This window comes from Crocuta crocuta, unplaced genomic scaffold (genome assembly GCF_008692635.1).
Source record: "Crocuta crocuta isolate KB4526 unplaced genomic scaffold, BGI_CrCroc_1.0 scaffold619, whole genome shotgun sequence".
In the NCBI taxonomy this organism is placed as follows: domain Eukaryota; kingdom Metazoa; phylum Chordata; class Mammalia; order Carnivora; family Hyaenidae; genus Crocuta; species Crocuta crocuta.
The window spans coordinates 595199-614155 of NW_027533395.1; the positions used below are offsets into that span (position 1 = coordinate 595199).

The 18957-nt window shown below is 55.6% G+C and overlaps 3 protein-coding genes across 4 annotated transcripts in view; 2 read left to right on the top strand and 1 right to left on the bottom strand.

Moving 5' to 3' along the window:
• Nucleotides 1-12287, top strand: part of SEMA4G (semaphorin 4G) — a 12649-nt gene extending 362 nt beyond the window's left edge. Inside the window, exons 2-15 of the mRNA XM_077748372.1 lie at nucleotides 2980-3459; nucleotides 3559-3707; nucleotides 3989-4051; nucleotides 7006-7104; nucleotides 7227-7320; nucleotides 7472-7585; nucleotides 7770-7939; nucleotides 8015-8184; nucleotides 8475-8619; nucleotides 8753-8975; nucleotides 9369-9484; nucleotides 9608-9771; nucleotides 9927-9988; nucleotides 11366-12287. Coding sequence (XP_077604498.1) covers nucleotides 3336-3459; nucleotides 3559-3707; nucleotides 3989-4051; nucleotides 7006-7104; nucleotides 7227-7320; nucleotides 7472-7585; nucleotides 7770-7939; nucleotides 8015-8184; nucleotides 8475-8619; nucleotides 8753-8975; nucleotides 9369-9484; nucleotides 9608-9771; nucleotides 9927-9988; nucleotides 11366-12195 — 2523 coding nt within the window. The 5' untranslated portion in view covers nucleotides 2980-3335 and the 3' untranslated portion in view covers nucleotides 12196-12287. The remainder of the gene's footprint in view (nucleotides 1-2979; nucleotides 3460-3558; nucleotides 3708-3988; nucleotides 4052-7005; nucleotides 7105-7226; nucleotides 7321-7471; nucleotides 7586-7769; nucleotides 7940-8014; nucleotides 8185-8474; nucleotides 8620-8752; nucleotides 8976-9368; nucleotides 9485-9607; nucleotides 9772-9926; nucleotides 9989-11365) is intronic.
• A 1953-nt stretch (nucleotides 12288-14240) lies between these two features.
• On the bottom strand, nucleotides 14241-15695 carry MRPL43 (mitochondrial ribosomal protein L43). Its single transcript, XM_077748373.1, has 3 exons — nucleotides 15514-15695; nucleotides 15318-15424; nucleotides 14241-15196 (listed from the first exon to the last, which is right to left on the bottom strand). The coding sequence occupies exons 1-3, from the start codon at nucleotides 15642-15644 to the stop codon at nucleotides 14955-14957; spliced, it is 480 nt and encodes a 159-aa protein (XP_077604499.1). The 5' UTR covers nucleotides 15645-15695; the 3' UTR covers nucleotides 14241-14954.
• Nucleotides 15696-15776: 81 nt separating this feature from the next.
• Nucleotides 15777-18957, top strand: part of TWNK (twinkle mtDNA helicase) — a 5404-nt gene continuing 2223 nt past the window's right edge. The window contains exons 1-5 of one of the 2 annotated variants that reach the window (XM_077748460.1): nucleotides 15777-15889; nucleotides 17502-17628; nucleotides 17794-18056; nucleotides 18208-18315; nucleotides 18627-18768. In XM_077748460.1, coding sequence (XP_077604586.1) covers nucleotides 17935-18056; nucleotides 18208-18315; nucleotides 18627-18768 — 372 coding nt within the window. In that variant the 5' untranslated portion in view covers nucleotides 15777-15889; nucleotides 17502-17628; nucleotides 17794-17934. Of the gene's footprint in view, nucleotides 17629-17793; nucleotides 18057-18207; nucleotides 18316-18626; nucleotides 18769-18957 lie in introns of both variants that reach the window. The other variant, XM_077748459.1, reaches the window with a different exon arrangement.

An 18957-nucleotide genomic window follows, 5' to 3' on the forward strand; every position in this document is an offset into this window, starting at 1 on the left:
CAGCCCGGGGCGGGGATCCGCGTGGTGAACAGTGTTCCCCGGGATCTGGGTCACGTCTTCTGGCGTCCGCCGGGATCGAAGGAGAGCTTGTCCTCGAGCTGCAGCAGTAGAGACTGAGGTTAGATCTGAGGAGAGGGAAGACCCTCGCACTGTCCAGAATGGTGGAAGGAGAGGGTAGCGGGGGAAGGGCTCTGAGGCAGGAAGAGACGGCCATCCTACTGGGCAGAGGGGAATGCCGCCTACACTAAGCAGGTGGACGTCTGGGATGAAGGTCGAGAGCCTGCTGATCAAACATCGATCCTGTTTTGGGGGGAGGGGGTGTCTCTCTTCCTCAGTTTCTTCAGCCCTGGGACCTAATACTCGGAAGGTGATCAGAGTTCAGGGGGCTGGCCCTGGGGAGAAACCCAAACTATGGAACTGGGGGTGGAGTGTGGGGTGTGGACCGGAGACCTTGAAGCCTTGTGGCTACTGGGGGAGGGAGGGCAGCGGCTCCGCCCCCCCGTTTAGCCCCGCCCTCCCTCACAACAGGTTAAATGGAGGCTGGGAGCCCCTGCCCACCTCCCATATCTAGAAGGGCAGCATACAAGGGAGTGGAGCAATGAGTGCTAAGTTCCATTCCATCTTTCCTTTGCTGAAGCTACGGCCCTCCTCCGGTCTGGGTTAAGTACCCCTTCCCTCCTTTGCAGAGAGGCCCAATGCATTTGAACATCTGAGGTCAGATGCCTCCCTACATCACCACACGCACACACGAGCACACACATTTGGAATCTGGCCTTAAAATTGGGACTTTCGGGGGGCGCCTGGGTGGCTTAGTCGGTTAAGCGTCCGACTTTCGCTTAGGTCATGATCTCGCGGTTCGTGGGTTCGGGCCCCGCGTCGGGCTCTGTACTGACTGCCAGCTCAGAGCCTGGAGCCTGTTTCAGAGTCTGTGTCTCCCTCTCTCTCTGACCCACCCTTGTTCACGCTGTCTCTCTCTCTCTCCCTCCTAGAAATTAAAAAAAAAAAAAAAAATTTAAAAAAAAAATTGGGACTTTCGGGAAGGGAGGTAGTGCTGCTCTGCACCTCAGTGGACACTAGCAGCCTCCAAGCCTGCAGTGAAAACTGGACCCCTGTTTCCCTGTTTGAACATATGCTTGTCTCTGCATGCATGTAATTTGTGTGTTGGAGCACTGTGTGAACATACATGTACTTGACCCTTCTGTTAGGATGAACATGCCTCACCTATGGTATCAGTGGGGGTTTGTGTGCACGTCCCTACACAAATGTGTGTGTGTGCATAACCTTTCTGTAGTAGGTGTACAATCCTTCCTATGCACATGTGTGGACTTATAACCCTCCTTGTTAACTTCTGAGGCTGTGTGATCAGCCGAATGAATGGATGTGAATATGTGAATAGAGCCTTATTCATCACTGTGTATGGACACATCTGGCAGGCCCTTTATATGAACGTATGTGTGCACAAACCTCCCTGTGAATGTATGCATGCATGACTTTCCTATGAGTACATTTGTCCACAGCCCTTCTGTGAACGTGTGTGTACATACACCTATCGCATGCACATCGCCCCACTCTGGTCCTGTGTGACTTCGGCTGTGAACCACACTCCAAGTGGTTTCTCGAACCTGGAGTGTGTTCCTCCTGCCCAATCCTAGAGACTGATACCTCATAGCCATAGGGCTCCCTCTGCCCTCCCCACCCCCAACTTCTGCACTAAGCAAATAGGAGGCCCCAAAGGTAAACAGGTGTGCCTCCACAGTGAGGGGTGGGGCATGGGCAGTTTGCCTGGGGCCTCATACTGCCCAGCCCCCAAACGAGCTGATGCCCTTTCTGTGGTCCAAACACCCTCTTTACACTCCTACTACCTTTTCCTCCTCTGGGCTCTGACCGCTACAGTGCTGACCTTTACCTCCTGAATAAATGCTCCAAATTCCTGTTTTCCCTCTGGCTAGCTCCTGGTCCTTCCCCTCTCTTCAAGGCCACATAGTTAATATTTGACCTGGAAAAGAGGGGAGAGGCCAGTGGCCTTTGTGGCCCTGTCTGTGGGTGTCTGATGAGATTGGGTGGGTCGGGCTTCCTCCACACCCACCCCAGTCCAGGAAGCCTTCAAGAGCCACCTCAGAGATCAGGCCTATTACAGGGGTCAGAGGAGATCTGCCACCTACTTCCACCCCATCTGCACGTGGCTTGGGAGAGGGTCCAGGTGCGGGAACAGTCTCCAGGATAAGCCGGGTGAGGTGGCCAAGAGCTCAGGGATCCCCATCACTCACCTTTTCCATGTTGCTTTTGTCTCAACTGGCCATGTACACTAGAGCATCCTGCACAGACATTACACCTGTGCAGTGCAGCCAGGGGGCCCAGATACCAACCCCCCCATGTCTATGAGCGCCTGTTTGCAGGTAGGGACATGTGCGGATGCCAAGCCAGAGGGTGCAGTACAGACTCGCATGGGCAGAATAGAGATGTGCACCCCCTCGGAGAGGAATGCTGAGGAGGAGAAGTGTCTAATTAAAGAGAAATTCCAGAGGGAGCTCTCAGGCCAGGGAAAAGAAAAAACAAAGGGAAAACAGGACAAAATCAACAAAGGCCCATTACATGTCTCTGCCCAAGCCTTCTTGCATAAGGCACCCCCGCAGGCAGCAGGGGCAGCTGCTGCCCCAAGTTTGGTCCCATTGTTGGGAGGAGAGGACATTCTCCCTGAAGACGGAGCTCCACCCGAGACGGAGGCCTAGCTTAGCTTCTGACATGATCAGAGGAGGGCCGTTACTTTGGGTTCAGACTCGGAGGAGTCTAGGGTCTGTAAGGAGGGCAAGTTCTACCCAACTTGCATCAGAGCAGAGAAGTGGACAGAGTGACAGCCAATCCTGACGTGGGAGTTCCCTGGGCCCCTCCCACCAGTGCCCCCTGAAGTCTGGGGGCAATGCCACCTACCTTCCACCCACACACAGATAAAAGAGTGTTTTTACCCTGTTTTTTCTTTAGAGAACGGACCTCAGAGAACCAGAACTAGTCCTGCTGTTGGGGCAGGGTGACCCCATCAGTGACCTACAACCTCCCTGTGACCCCACAACTCCTTCTCACCATGCAGTTTGTATTTGATGCAGAAAAGCAGTGTGTGATCCATCCCTCCCTCTGACCTCTAACCTGGGATTCCATGGCCACACAACCCTGTGATTCCATGTCGCCTCGATTCCAGGACCCTCCCTGGCCCCATGACCCCTGACCTTCCAAGTGACCTCCCTGGACCTTGACCCCTGTGACTATTCTTCCCATCATACCCTGCGACTCTGGTCCTGGCTCCCCTTGGGGGTCTTACCGGTCTGGGCCTCCCCAGGAAAATGTGGGGGAGGCTCTGGCCCCTCTTCCTGAGCTTCCTCACAGCGTCTGCAGTCCCTGGACCCTCACTGCGGAGACCATCCAGAGAACTAGATGCCACCCCACGGATGACCATCCCCTACGAAGGTTAGATGCCCCCTCCCCAACTTTGAAAGGCAGCAGGAGCCAGGTCTGGGAGTGGGGAGGACACCCCAGGGCTGGGCTCACTCCTCCCGCTCTCCCCAGAGCTCTCCAAGACCCGGCACTTCAAGGGCCAAGCCCAGAACTACTCAACACTGCTGCTGGAGGAGTCTTCGGCAAGACTGCTGGTTGGAGCCCGAGGTGCCCTGTTCTCTCTCAATGCCCGTGACATAGGAGATGGGGCTCACAAAGAGGTTAGCCCCTGGAACCCAGGACCCTTGGAGGGTCTCCAGCTTTATCCACCTCCCTGGGACCTCAATTTCCCAGAAGCCTCACCAGCCTGCTATAGCCCCCTGGTCAGATAGCACGGCCCTTCTCAACCCAGGGCTCCCTTACCATGCACTGCTCCTCCTGAAACTCACCCGTACCAGTTTCCCCTGTTCCCTGCAGTCCTATCACCTGGTCCCACAGACAGTGGTGAAAGGGAAGGGTCCTGGGGTCAACACATCAACCCATTCTCTTTCCCTGTCTCCAGATCCACTGGGAGGCCTCCCCAGAGATGCAAAGCAAATGTCATCAAAAAGGGAAAAACAACCAGGTATGTGGTCTGTCCTGTCCCCAGCTCCTTTCCTTCTCTTCAGTTAGGGATGCCAGGGTTGGTGGGGACGCAGGTGGAGAGGTGTGCGTCAGCCAGTCAGTTGCAGCAACCGCAGCAAACACGTGAGTGCAGCCAGAGTGGCGGGCCCTAGGTGCAGCACTTCTCAACCAAACATCTCGTCACCTACCAGCGTGGCCTATAGTGGCATCTTAATCTCTTCCCGGCTCCTGCATGATAATCATGAGAGCACTAGGTAATCTCTAGTAAATGTTGACTTAGCCGTTATCTCTCTTAATTCTAAAATAACCCTGTGAAATAGAATTATCCTCCATTTTGCAGATGAGAAAAATGAGGTTTCGTCAAAGAATAGCTCAAATATTCTATAGAGGCCTCTTAGTGAATTGCCAGTTCTTTCACACTAAAGAACAGGGTGTCCGCAGGGGTCCCATGCCTGGCTATGTAACAGATCCATCTGGAGAGCTTTTTAAAAATACACAGTCCCAGGGGCGCCTGGCTGGCTCAGTCAGTGGAGCATGCAACTCTTGATCTCGAGGTCGTGAGCTCAAGCCCCACATTGGGCCTAGAGCCATGCCCCAAAAGAAAGAAAGAAACTATATTCCCTGGCCCAGAGATTCTGATTCAGTGGGTCTGGGGCGGGGTCGCGATAGCTGTGTTTGACGAGGCACCACTAGGAGATTTCATCAAAGGTGCTGCTGGTGCAGCATGGGTAGAAAGTGGGGCTGGGGAGGCAAGTGGAACCCAGGTTGCAGAGCACTGCAAAACCCCGCTGGAGATATGGGTGTTATTCTGTGACAGTGGGCACCCTCACCGTGTGTTACTCAGAGACTCTCAGACTGTAGTGTGCCCATGAATCACCCGGGTGTGTTATAAATGCAGATGTTAACTCAGTAAATCTGGGAAGGTCCACGATTCCGCCATTTTCTAACAAGCTTCCAGAGGAAGCTGATACTGGTGATCCCGTCACACTTTGGATAGCAAAGCTTTGGGAGAACACTTCCCAAAGCATGTTCTGAGAAACATTAATTTTCAGAAGAGGAGTTTCATGGTCAGGAGTTTGGGAAATGCTGTGTGCTCAATCCCACAGTGCACAGCAGCATCCTTATTTAAGTTTATTTTAAGAGAGAGTGTGTGTGTGCATGAATGGGCGGGAGGAGCGGAGGGGGAGGGAGAGAGAGAATTCCAAGCAGGCTCCTCGTGGTGCTTGATCCCTCAAACCGTGAGATCATGACCTGAGCCAAAATCAAGAGTCAGACACTTAACTTACTGAGCCACCCAAGGTGCTCTCCTTCCCCTCCCAATGTCTTTTTTAATGTAAACATCTTGGGGAAACACTACTAGTGTAATAGTAATCCAGCCCAGGCACTAGATGGATTAAAATAGAGTGAGTCTATGGGACGCATGGGTGGCTCAGTTGGTTAAGCATCTGACTTGGCTCAGGTCGTGATCTCATGGTTCGTGAGTTTGAGCCCCGCAAGGAGCCTGCTTGGGATTATCTCTCTCCCTCTCTCTCTGCCTCTCCCCTGCCCCCACCCCTCTCTCTCAAAATAAATAAAAATAAACTTAAAAAAAAACTTTTCTAAAAAATATCATAAAATAGTGAGTCTGGAGGCAGGAAAGGCAGCGAAGGTTGGGGGCCTCGTGGGGGTCAGAGGAGGAAGGCCTGAGCAGACTAGTGGAGAGGAGGGACCTGGAGAGGGAATGGGATGAGACAAAGAGGCCTGCATGGATTCAGACCCTGGGTGGCTGGCCGGAGGAGGAATCATTAACAAGGCAAAGACGTAAGGGGGCCTTAGCTTGAGGCATCTAATGGGCAGAGAAGAGCAGCGTGGCTGGAGCCAGTGAGGCAGGGGAGGAAGGCGCAGAGCCCTACCATGCAGGGCCAGAAGGGGTGGCACCCTACGTTCAGGACTCTAGTGGGCCACTGAAGGTTTTTTAAATCCAGCAATGACATGATTTGGTTTACATGTTTAAAATATGCCTCAGAAAGTGGATTGCCAGAGGGTGCTAATCAGTAGAATATCTCTGGAAGGAAACTCCAGACAATGGAAAGAGCAGTCCCCTTTGAAGGCAACAGGGATAAAAGGAGACACTCTGTTTACAGCATACCCGTCTGTATCTTTTGAATTTTACATTGTGTACATGTATTTCTCACTCACTGAATAAATACGTAGCTTTTATGGAGGGGTGGGGGCTCGGGAGAACTGTCAGGCAGTCTCTACCGCCGTCCCAGGAAGAGGCGACAGTGGTGACATGCACTAGGGTGGTGGAGGTGGAGGGCAAGTGGGCCACGTCAGGAGACGTTACCGCAAAGAATCTGGGAGGACTGAACGTGGGGATGAGGGAGTGGGAAGCAGCAAGGATGACTCCCAGCATCTGGACTGAGGAAGAGGATGGATGGATGAAGTGAGGTGGGAAAGACTGGATGAACAGGTTTAGGAGGGAGGGTGCGGGTTAGGGAGGAGGGAATGAGCTTGGTTTGTGACCAGATGAGTTGGATGTGTCCGTGAGCTACCTGGTGGGGAGAGGGCCAGAGCCTGGGGGGTACATTTGGTAGTGTCACCCCGCAGGAGGTGTGGGAGCTCCAGGACTAGGGGACACTGCTGAGAAGGAGACGTGAGAAGTATCTCAGGGTGGTGGGCGCCCTGGGTGCCCCTGAACTGGGGGTGCAGAGGACTGCAGGAAATGCAGGAGAAGCTGGCAAACGTGTCAGGTCACCCTGACAGTGAGATAGAAGAGAGAAGGGTCATGGCACTGGGAAGCCAAAGGACAACGGGTTCCAGGGAGTGGTCTGTGTTCTGGGCAGTGAGCAGGCCCACTGGGATCTCAGAACTGTGTCCCGTGGGTGGGGGCAAGAGCCGGACTACAAAGCTGAATTAATGGAAAAGGCCCCTGAGCAGGCTGGGGGCTCACAGCCCTCCCCCACCTATCCTCAGACGGAGTGCTTCAACCATGTGCGATTCCTTCAGCGACTCAATGCCACCCACTTCTACGCTTGCGGGACTCACGCCTTCCAGCCTCTCTGTGCAGCCATTGTGAGTACGCCTGCCCCAGCCCAGCCCTGATTGCTAGTGCCTGGTGCTGGACTGGTCTGAGCTTGGGCCATAACCCCTGCCTGTCCTCGAGACCACTGACTTCTGGCCTCCTATTCCCCCAGGATGCTGAGGCCTTCACCTTGCCACCAAGCTTTGAGGAGGGGAAGGAGAAGTGTCCTTACGACCCAGCCCGTGGCTTCACGGGCCTCATCATCGGTGAGCGTGCTCTCCTTCCCACCCTGGCTCCTGATCCATCAGCATACCGTTTGGGGGACATGGATCTCGTTGCTAGGACTTGCCACCGATATGTGTTATGTGCCTTGTTGTATGTGACGTGTCTGTCACACGTGGCATGCGTGTGCTCCAGATGGAGGCCTCTACACAGCCACACGGTATGAATTCCGGAGCATCCCCGACATCCGCCGAAGCCGCCACCCGCACTCCTTGAGGACTGAGGAGGCACCGATGCACTGGCTCAATGGTTAGGAGGATGAGGCACAGGATAATGGGGGGCTGGGGACTATCCATCTTTACTCCCTTGGGCAGTTGACACCCCATCCCCAAATTCCCAGGTGAGCCTGTCTATTCCTGTGTGTGGTTGAGTAAGGGGTAGCAGAGGGATCCCCATCCTGTCTCAGGGGCCACTTGAACTGCCCACCCCACAGATGCTGAGTTTGTGTTCTCCGTCCTGGTACGGGAGAGCGAGGCCAGTGCTGTGGGTGATGATGACAAGGTTTACTACTTCTTCACGGAGCGGGCCACAGACGAGGGCCCCAACAGCTTCACTCAGAGCCGCAACAGCCACCGTGTGGCCCGTGTGGCCCGTGTGTGCAAGGTGAGGAGGAGCAAGTGTGGGGCAAGAGTGTGCAGGCTGACCCTCTGACGTTGACCCTGTGCCCTCCCTCACCAGGGAGACCTAGGAGGAAAAAAGATCTTGCAGAAGAAGTGGACCTCCTTCTTAAAGGCGCGTCTAGTCTGCCACATTCCACAGTATGAGACGCTACGTGGGGTCTGCAGCCTGGACACGGACACCTCAGCCCGCACACACTTCTATGCGGCCTTCACGCTGACCACACAGTGGTCAGTGCAGGGACAGTGGGGACACAGGGAACTGGGGACAGCAGGAAGGCTGGCGCAGAGGTCAATGAGAGAAACAGGATCCCTTGTGGGGAGGCTGGCCTCCAAGAGAATTTCAGGCACAGCCAGCCAGCCTGGAGCCGGAGGCCACAGTAGCCTCCTGAACCTTAGGAGAGGCCCTGAGGCCTAGAGCTGGAGTTGGCTAGGCTAACAGGGGCTCCTGGCTGGGGCAGGTGGCAGGGGGCAGGCTCCACCCAGTGTGGCTCAGGCCCCTCCCCTATGTCCCTTCCTAGGAAGACCCTAGAGGCCTCAGCCATCTGCCGCTACGACCTGGCCGAGGTGCAGGCTGTCTTCGCAGGTCCCTACATGGAATACCAGGATGGTGCCCGGCGCTGGGGCCGCTATGAGGGTGGGGTGCCGGAGCCCCGGCCTGGCTCAGTGAGTGCCCCGGCCTGGGGTCAGTGCTGAGTAGTCAGAACCGCTGGGAGGGGCGGGAGGGCCTAGCCTTGGGGGGTGGAGGGCAGGCAGGCAGTAGATTCCTGAGGTTCACCGCCTCTGCCCTCCATCCCAGTGCATCACAGATTCGTTGCGCACTCGCGGCTACAACTCATCCCAGGATTTGCCGTCGCTGGTCTTGGACTTTGTGAAGTTGCACCCCCTGATGGCTCGGCCCGTGGTACCCACACGCGGACGGCCCCTGCTGCTCAAGCGCAGCGTGCGCTACACCCATCTCACAGGGACACCCGTCCTCACGCCTGCTGGACCCACCTATGACCTGCTTTTTCTGGGCACAGGTACTTTCAACCCCTGACCTGAGACCTTGACCCTTGTTGACCGCTCATCTGGGAGGACTTTTGATCACAAAACCCTGGTGACCAATGATGTTGATTCTTCAAGGAACACTCACTACTGACCCCCTATGGCCACTGGCTCTTGGTAACTGCAGATTCCTGCCACCAACCACAATGATACTGGTCCCTGATCACTAATGCTTCTGGTCCCAATAATTCCTGCTATGACAAGCCCAGAGTTCCAGCCAGAGAACTGTTCCCAGTCCTGAGGAACTGTTACTGGCTGAATCCTTGTCCCTGACCTGATGACTCCCAAGCTACTCCCATTAGACTACTGCAGGGGGCTGAAAACAGATTCCATTGTTGGGTTCTGACCCTCTGCCCTTTCCATACCAGCTGATGGCTGGATCCACAAGGCCGTGGTGCTGGGTTCCGGGATGCACATTATTGAAGAGACGCAAGTGTTCAAGGAGCCCCAGTCTGTAGAAAATCTGGTCATCTCGACAATGCAGGTAAGCCTCTGACCCACGACTTGCCAGAGAACAGGGAGGGAGTAGGTGGCTGGGCAGTGGCTACGTGCGTCTGCAGGCGGGAGTCGGGGATGTTGCCAACTAGCTTTCCTCTCTGGCTCCCAGCATAGCCTCTACGTGGGGGGCCCTAGCGGCGTCATCCAGCTACCACTGTCCAGCTGCTCCCGCTACCGCTCCTGCTATGACTGCATCCTGGCCCGGGACCCCTACTGTGGCTGGGACCCCAGCACCCATGCCTGCACCATAATCAACAGGTCCCAGGGTAGCAGGTAAGAGGCAGTAGGGGTGTGAGGGTCCCATGTGAACAGGGGACTGGAGCCTGAGGGGAGGATGAAGGCCTGGTAGTGGGAGGGGGATGGGTTGCTTGTTGGTAACAGCACCACTGACTTCCACTAAAGCTCAATTCCCCTGTTCACGAGTTCAGGACAGCACTGATACAGGACATAGAGAGAGGAAACCGAGGCTGTGAAGGCAACAGGGACACAGGTAAGTGACATGCATGGACATGTGTAGGCCTGGCCGCACAGCCTGTCCTCTTTACATACACTGTCATTTGCCTGTGCACGTACGTATCTGCGTGGTTGCGTCTGTGTGCGCTCAGCGAGGATGTCCCAGCACGGTGTGGCACAGAGTAAGTGCTCCACAAATATTTGTTGTCCAAAAGAATTATAAATGAGGAGAAAGGCTCAAGGCAAAAAGTTTTTTGTCACGCCTGGAGCTTATAGCCAAGTGTGTGTTGGGGGGGGGGTGGCAATTAAATGATCTCACAAGTCATTATTTCCATTAGTTTTTGCTACAAAAGGAATACTTACAGCTATGACAAGGATTTGAAGGATAATGAATACTCCCCTGAGGAAGATCAGATGACCGAGCTGATGCCTAACAGAAGAGCAGAACAGTCATAGCTAACATGTGCTGAGTACTTCCCCTGTGCCAGGCGCTGACTGGACACACACACACACACACACGATCTCTTGCGCTCACAGCATTCCTAGGAGAGAGGTGCCACGATCCCCCTCCCCATGAGGGGCAATCTTTTGAGGTTCAGGGAGAAGTAAACTGTCCAAAGTTAATAAGCTATTAGGTAGTAAAGTCAGAATTCAAACCTGACCCCAAGCAGTCTGACTGGAGCTTGTGCTTTTCATCACTTCTGTGCTCTTTCCTCCCGGTCAACCGGTGGAGGGCAAGGAGAGGGGGGTGACATCCAAGCGGAGGGGATAGCAGGCAGGTGAGCTTGGTGGGTTTGAGAAAAGGCTGGAGACGTGGGCGGCGAATACATTGAGGCAGGGGAGTGACCCGATCAGTGTGGTGGTTTTAAAAGGTTACCCCACTGCTGCGTGGAAAATGAACTAGATGGGGGCCAGAGTGGGCCAGCAGCTGGGGAAGGAGAAAAGTGAACAGGGCTGGGATGGATTCTGGAAGCAGAATCTTGGTGAGAATTAGACACAAAGGTGAAGGGGAGAGAGAGGCAAGGGAGACTCCCAGGTTCCTGACGTGAGCAGCTGAGTGGCTAGTGGTGCCATTCACTGTGACAATTCATGGGCCTTAGTTCCTGTGCCGTGTTCAAGAGACTGCACGCGGAGATGCCCTGCATGTGCAAGATGTCCAAGTGTGTCGGTCAGGAAAGAACTCTGCTGGAGCTCGAGATTAAAATCCCTGGCAGATAGCAGGAACTGAAAGCACTGAGAAGGGCCCATGCAAACCTTAAACAGGAACATGAGTTGGGAGACCTTAGTCAGTTGTCACCATGATTGCAGACTCTGTGCTTGGTGCCAGGGACAGAACGGTGAGCCATCTGGCCTGCCGTCTCCGATGGCCTCCCTCAGGTAGACAAGCACTGACCACTCCTCTCACCCCCTCCAGGGCCACCACCACCCTTGAAAACCCGCTCTGTGCTCCGAGGTGATGATGTCCTCCTGCCCTGTGACCAGCCATCCAACCTGGCCCGGGCCTTGTGGCTGCTCAATGGGACCATGGGCCTGAACGATGGGCAGCATGGCTACCGCGTGGGCGTGGACGGGCTGCTGGTGACAAACATACAGCCTGAGCACAGTGGCAACTACGGCTGCTATGCTGAGGAGAACGGGCTCCGCACCCTGCTGGCCTCCTACAGCCTCACAGTGCGGCCCGCCACCCCTGCCCCAGCTCCACAAGCCCCTGCCATGCCTGGGGCACAGCTGGCACCTGACGTGAGGCTGCTGTACGTGCTGGCCATTGCCGCACTCGGTGGCCTCTGCCTCATCCTGGCCTCCTCCCTCCTATACGTGGCCTGTCTTCAGGGAGGCAGACGAGGGCGTCGAAGAAAATACTCTCTGGGTCGGGCTGGCCGGGCAGGGGGCTCTGCTGTGCAGCTGCAGACGGTTTCAGGCCAGTGTCCCGGAGACGAAGATGACGGTGATGATGGGGAGGGGGCTGGGGGCCTGGAAGGTGGCTGCCTCCAGATCATCCCTGGGGAGGGAGCCCCAGCCCCGCCGCCTCCACCACCCCCACCGCCACCGGCCGAGCTGACCAACGGGCTGGTGGCGCTGCCCAGCCGGCTGCGCAGGATGAATGGCAACAGCTACGTGCTCCTGAGGCAGAGCAACAACGGGGTGCCGGCGGGGCCCTGCTCATTTGCCGAGGAGCTCAGCCGCATCCTGGAGAAGAGGAAGCACACGCAGCTTGTGGAGCACCTGGATGAGAGCTCGGTCTGAGCCCAGCCTCCTCGGACAAATGCTCTTCCAAGCCAGCCTGTCTGCCCCAGGCTGGGCTGTCGCTTCCCCAACACAGCCACTCTACCTTCACCTCCCCAGCCCCCAACTCCAGGCCCTTCTCCCAACTTTTTGATGTCCCTGTAGGGCTGGCAGAGTCAGGCCCAGCCAAAGCCCCCTCCTCAGTCTCCACAGACCCATCTGTGAGCAGCCCAGGCCAACCGGTGCTCCTCAGAGGTGGGTACTCCCTCAGGCCCCGGACTGCTGTGGCCCCAGCACTCCATGCCCTCACCCCAAGCACTTGGGCAGAGAGGATGCCATCCTCCTGCCCCCTTTGTCTGTTCAAATCCTTCCTCTTTCTCCAGGCAGGGCTCTGCAGGTCCAGACGACCTCAATGTCACCACCCTCTGCATGGCCCTATGTGCTGGATGGTCCCGAAACCAGACAAGACCTCTGCCAGCCACCAGAGCCACCTGAGCCCTGCATACATTCACATGTGCACATGGATGAATGTCTATCAGCTGGGCTGCAGGGCCCCCACCCCATCTCCTGGTACATTCTTGTGTTTCGTCTCTCCTGGACTTTGGGTGCCCTTCCAATCGCCATATCCCATCCAAACTAGGTTTCTCCCCTAGTCCCAGCCCTAGGGGACTGAGGTAAGACTGTCAGTCCCCTCTTCGTCCTTAATGTGCAGCCCTCTTCGGTCAACCTCCTCACCCCCTTAGTCACTCTCAAGAGTGACAGACAGAGTCCCAGGCATGTCCCTTCACACACATATGCTTACATTTCCACTTGCGTTTCTGAGCCTCCCTTTGCTGCTTCGGACCTCGATCTGTTGGGTTTGGTCCACGGACATTTCAGAGGGAGAGCCCTCTCCCATTCAGCTGTCCTCTCAGACATTTCCCTAGGACGGGTGACCAATACTGCAATGAGCCAGCCTCCCTTTTGGGGACCAAGCATTTGCTACCCCTAGACCAGAGCAGGGGGAGGAGATCTGATGTCTCGCCTGGCACATGACGCCCATTCTTGGAACTATGCAAAGGGCAGAGGCTGGGAGTTTGGATGCTTGGCTGCCATCCCTGTCCTACCTCACCGGGGCACTTTCAGGGTCCAGGGGCCTCTGAAGTCTCCAGGCCCATATGGGACAATCAAATCCTGACTGAGTTCCCCCATTCCCTTTGGGTGAGGATGACTGTTATTTTTGTAGCTGAGAACGTGGAATCCCACGGGTTTTTACTGCCCTTCACCCAAGTTCTCCCACCTCCACCCACAATGAATGTATTTATTGTAAGAACGGCTATACTTCTTTAGGAATGCCCCCACTCACCACCTAGGCGGGCAGAACAGGCATGTGACCGAGTGGGGAGCCTGGGCTCAGCTCCTCCCCCTCCTGTTGGTTAATAAATACCCTCTTTCCCCACAGCTATGTGTGGTCTGCTTGGTCTAGACTGGCCTTCCCCTGATCGCCAGGGGGCAGGCTTCTGAGCCTATGGAAAACGGTGCTGCAGGGTTGGCTCTCCTCCCCATAAAACCATTTGCAGGGGAAACTGGGACCCTCGGCTTCCACCTGGCTGCCCTGGGTGGATACACAAGCCTTTACAAGGCTCTCACTACTCACTGATCACGGTGGTATGGGTATGACAAACAAAATTACAACAGTTCAAGAATTCATACAAAAGCTTATAGGTTTTTATCTCCTGGCTCTTTTCCTCATGATTCCTCCCCCTTTTTTGGCTAAGCCTAGAAGATGCTCCCTGTTTACCAGCTCTCTTGCCCATCCCCAAGAAGCTTTACAGTCCCTCCCCTCCCCCAACAAGGGAAAACATGAATTCATTACTGCAGAAGGGTTGGGTCTTGGGGAGTAGTTAGGACCACAGCAAGCTTGTTACCAGGGACCTGGCCTGAGAATCTCTCCAAGGGTTAGGACTGGATTAATCACATGGCCTTTAATACTAACCATCCTGAAGGGTTGTTATGTTTCCCTTCTGGTTTTAGGATCATGAAAAATGGCATTAGACTTAAAATATACACCTTCTGAAGACCTCAAGTGTAACCTTGGGCAAGTTTATTAATCTCAGTTTTCTAATCTAAACACTCACACAGATGTAAAGTGGCTGTCCTAATGCCAGGTTCACACCAGAATCTAAGATGCTAGCTGTCTTTAGTTCAATGGTTACAGAAATAGGACGGGGCGGGGGGTGCCGGGTGACTCAGTCATTAAGTGTTCAACTTCAGCTCAGGTCATCATCTCAGTTTGTGAGTTTGAGCCCGAGTTGGGCTCTTTGCTGACAGCTCAGAGCCTGAAGCTGCTTTTGGATTCTGTGTCTCCCCCTCTCGCTCTCTGCCCCTCCCCCGCTCACAGTCTCTCTCAAAAATGAATAAATGTTAAAAAAAAAAAAAAAAAAGGCAATAGGACATCAGAGATTCTTCAGAAGCCAGTCTTGAAACCCCACACCCAGATTTGAGATCGCTAATATCAATCTGGATTTCAGAAATAAAAGCCTGTAAAATCCTTGAAGAGTCAGGTTTCAAGGATGTCAACTGGGTAATAATTAGGAGACTAACAAAGTCACTGCCCTTCCTCCTACACAACGAAGACAGGCCATTCTTCTTTATCCCAAGCAAAAGCTTTGGCGTCAACTTCCCTCTTGGTGGGCTCCATCTGCCTGCAGGGGCTTGCAATTCCCTGAACCAAAGAGGAGGAACCACTACCACCAGGGTAAGAGTCCAAAGCCTGGGGCTGGAGTTGGCGGGGCAACGCGTCACGGCACATGCACCTGGGCTGGGGCAGCATCCTGGACTTCTCGCGGGCGCAGCCCGCCCAGCGCCGTCGCTTTGTTGGTGAAGGGGTGCCACTGGCCCTGGATGCTAGGGTTGTCCGTGTGGAAGGGCTTACGGATGCGGATCACTTCCAAGCCCGACTGGTCCGCCAGTTTCTGCACCAGCGTCGCAATCTCCGCGACTGACTTGCAGTGGATGCTCTCCTCGCGCACAGCCCCGTTAACTGGCCGAAGGGGGGTGGGAGGAAGGAAGGAAGCGGATGGATCAGGGTAAGACTAGAAGGAGGAGAGCCCGCGAGGAACCCCCAGGATGCCGCCCTCCAGCCCTCGTCCGGCCCCACTCACGGTATTCGGCCACTACTCTGGGGACACAGCACGGCCGCGAGTTCACGTATATTACGACCCCCGGGTTCCGTCGGGCGAAGTCGGCCACCTCCCGTTCCACGAACTCCCTGATGAAGCCGAGAAGAGTAAACACGGCGACGCCCGACCTCGGCGACCTCTGTCCCGAGAGCACCCCGCGCCCCTTCGCCCGGCTCACCTGGCGCCGCGGGACGAGGGAGCATCGCGACTGAGGCTAAAGCTGAGACGCTGCAGCTGCTGCACGTAGCGACCCAGCCCGTTGTGGAGGACACTGGCCAGGAAGCGGCTCGGAGTCCCGCGCGCGGTCATCGCCACAGCGCCCTGCAGCCGAGCCTGGCCTCGCGGGCCGGGGGCGGGACGAACGCCGAGGCTTCCGGTTCCGGGAACACACGCGTCCGGGGAGTTTTGCTTCCGCGGTCATGGCGCGGGGCGTAGGTCACAGACCCACGTTGCGGTAGAGAGGAGCGAAGGAAAGGTGGTGATGCGTGGCCACGGTCGTGAGCGCCACCGCTCTTGGCAGTAGAGCCGAGGAAGGACACGGGCGCGGGGACGAGGTGAGCGCGGGGACCGGCGGGAGCCACCCGGTGGCGCTCTACTTGTGGTGAGTCCCCTTCGAAGGAAGGAGCGGCGAAGAGAGCCTCGAGTTGGGGGCCGGCTCGTTGGGGCCAGGAAGGACGCAGGCGGCGGTAGACAAGAGGACGGCGAGGAGATCCCCTGGAGGGGCGGGAGTGGTGAGGAGATGATCTAGACAAGGCACGGCGGTGAGGGGCAGTGCGGAGGGTCGTAGAGGTGAGGTGGTGGCTGCACAGGGCCATGGAGATAGAGAGCCAGATAGAAGCCCCCGGACATGAAAGGGTCCTGTAGATGGCCATAGATGTGAAGTAGCAATTCAGAGGGGCTGAAGAGGATTCAGAGAGGGAAGGGGGAAGTTGGAAGAAAGAAACCACCTCCAGTGGGTTCTGTAGGGAGCTGTGCAGAGGATCCTTAGGGTCCACCTAGTGAAAGCCTCGGAAAGCATTTCAAGTAGTGACTTCCTCGGTTTGACTAAGAATGTGGGTACTCCTTCGAGGTGGGTATCCCCTCCGTATCCTGCTGTCCCAGCGTGGGGAGTGGATGGGTCGCAGGGGCCTGCCCAGAAGCCTGGCCCCAGGCCCTCCTCGAAGACGGTACAGGAAAGAGGCTCTCCCAGCCTTGGAAGTACCAGTATTGCCTGTAACTGCAACTGAAATACGCCAATATTTGCGGGCACATGGGATCCCCTTCCAAGATGGCCACAGCTGCCTGCGGGCACCCAGCCCCTTTGTGAAGGCCTTGCCGCTCAAGGACCAGAATGGTGCTGCTGCTTCCTTCAGCCTCTTCATCGACAAGACCACAGGCTGCTTTCTCTGCATGACCAGCCTAGCAGAGGGGAGCTGGGAAGACTTCCAGGCCAGCGTGGAGGGGCGAGGAGATGGGGCCAGAGAGGGGGTCCTGCTCAGTGAGGCCCCAGAAGCTGAGGACAGTGAGGAGGTCCGGAGGATCTGGGACCGAGCCGTACCTCTCTGGGAGCTGCCTGAGCCGGAGGAGGCCCAGCTGGCCCGGATGATGTTTGGCCTTACTAAAGTAACAGATGACACGCTCAGGCGTTTCAGTGTGCGGTATTTGCGGCCTGCCCGCAGCCTTGTCTTCCCTTGGCTCTCCCCTGGAGGTTTGGGATTACGAGGCCTGAAGCTGCTAGGGGCTGAAGGCCAGGGAGATGGAGTGCACTACAAGGAAACCACCATTCCCCGGCCTGGTGTCTACCACAATCTGTTTGGATTACCACTGATCAGTCGTCGAGATGTTGAGGTGGTGCTAACGAGTCGTGAGCTGGACAGCCTGGCCTTGAACCAATCCACAGGGCTGCCCACGCTTGCCCTACCCCGCGGAACAGCCTGCTTACCCCCTGCCTTGCTCCCTTACCTCGAACAGTTTCGACGTATTGTGCTCTGGCTAGGAGATGACCTGAGGTCCTGGGAAGCTGCCAAGTTGTTTGCCCGAAAACTGAATCCCAAGCGATGCTCCTTGGTGCGGCCTGGAGACCAGCAGCCCCGTCCCCTGGAGGCCCTGAACCGAGGCCTAAATCTTTCTCGTATTCTGCGTACTGCCCTGCCTGCCTGGCACAAGTCGATTGTGTCTTTCCGGCAGCTTCGGGAGGAGGTGCTAGGAGAACTGTCGAATGTGGAGCAGGCAGCTGGCATCCGCTGGAACCGCTTCCCAGACCTCAATCGTCTTTTGAAGGGACATCGGAAGGGCGAGCTGACAGTCTTCACAGGTGAGCCTTTGGGAGATCACTCCTTGGGGTAACAGCCAGAGGATCAGGTGATGAAGCACATGTGGCTTTGAGCCATGGTCAGTGTTAAAGAGGAGGCTTCTCCCAACTTGGAAGCCCTTGCTCTGGGTCTTAATTTTAAGGGTAGAACTTTCTTCCCTTACCCAGGTCTGTATTCAACCCCCTGCAGGGCCAACAGGCAGTGGGAAGACCACATTCATCAGTGAGTATGCCCTGGATTTGTGTACCCAGGGGGTAAACACGCTGTGGGGTAGCTTTGAGATCAGCAATGTGAGACTCGCCCGGGTCATGCTGACACAGTTCGCCGTGGGGCGGCTAGAAGAGCAACTGGACAAATACGACGAGTGGGCTGACCGCTTCGAGGACCTGCCTCTCTATTTCATGACTTTCCATGGGCAGCAGAGCATCAGGTGAGATTCCAAGGCCTAGGGTTTTCTGAGAGTGGGAGGGCAAGAGAACAGATTCCCAACAGAGATTTCAGGAATGCTGGCTTTTCTGCTGGGATGGTCTGGAGACTACTTATAATTGACTCTTGAATTCATTGCCTCTTTCTCTTCCCAGGACTGTAATAGACACAATGCAACATGCAGTGTACGTGTATGACATTTGTCATGTGGTCATCGACAATCTGCAGTTCATGATGGGGCACGAGCAGCTGTCCACAGACAGGTGACACCCTCTTGTGTAACTGGACCCCGCTTTAACACACATGTCTTCTTAGGCAGCTGGCCCTTAGGCACACACACTGTATTCTTGTTTTCTGACATGTGTGCCGGCACACACCACCCCGTGTGTATTTTGTGTTCATAGAAGTGCGGGTTGTGGCAGTAGGAAGTACAGATAGGGACCTAGGTGTGAGTCCTTGGGGACAGTGAAGTAGTGGGTTTGTGGCATGGGGAGATGTGAATGAATCAAGAGTGCGTGTATGTTCTTGTCTGTCGGTGTCCGATGACCTCTTTACTTTGTTGGTGTGGGGGCAGGATTGCAGCTCAAGACTACATCGTTGGGGCCTTTCGAAAGTTTGCAACAGACAATAGCTGCCATGTGACACTGGTCATTCATCCCCGGAAGGAGGATGATGATAAGGAACTGCAGACAGCGTCAATTTTCGGCTCAGCCAAAGTAAGTAGCTTTTAGAGGAGCCCAAGCTTAGGAGGGTAGAGGGGGCAGTTGTGACCAGGGATGGCCCTCATTCAGCCTTAAATCATCCTGACTGTCCACCTGGAAGAGGCAGGAGATAGCTGTCACTGCCTCTGGGGCCATGACCTGAGAAATAACGTGTGCTAGGAATATAAAGGCTGCTAACAGTTG

What these genes read in the sequence shown, in the direction of transcription:
- MRPL43 (XM_077748373.1), bottom strand. Translation starts at nt 15,644, where the DNA reads ATGACCGCGCGCGGGACTCCGAGCCGCTTCCTGGCCAGTGTCCTCCAC. An exon ending in CCCTCGTCCCGCGGCGCCAG is followed by an intron (nt 15,425 to 15,513) that starts GTGAGCCGGGCG and finishes CGGCTTCATCAG; the next exon opens with GGAGTTCGTGGAACGGGAGG. An exon ending in CAGAGTAGTGGCCGAATACC is followed by an intron (nt 15,197 to 15,317) that starts GTGAGTGGGGCC and finishes CCCTTCGGCCAG; the next exon opens with TTAACGGGGCTGTGCGCGAG.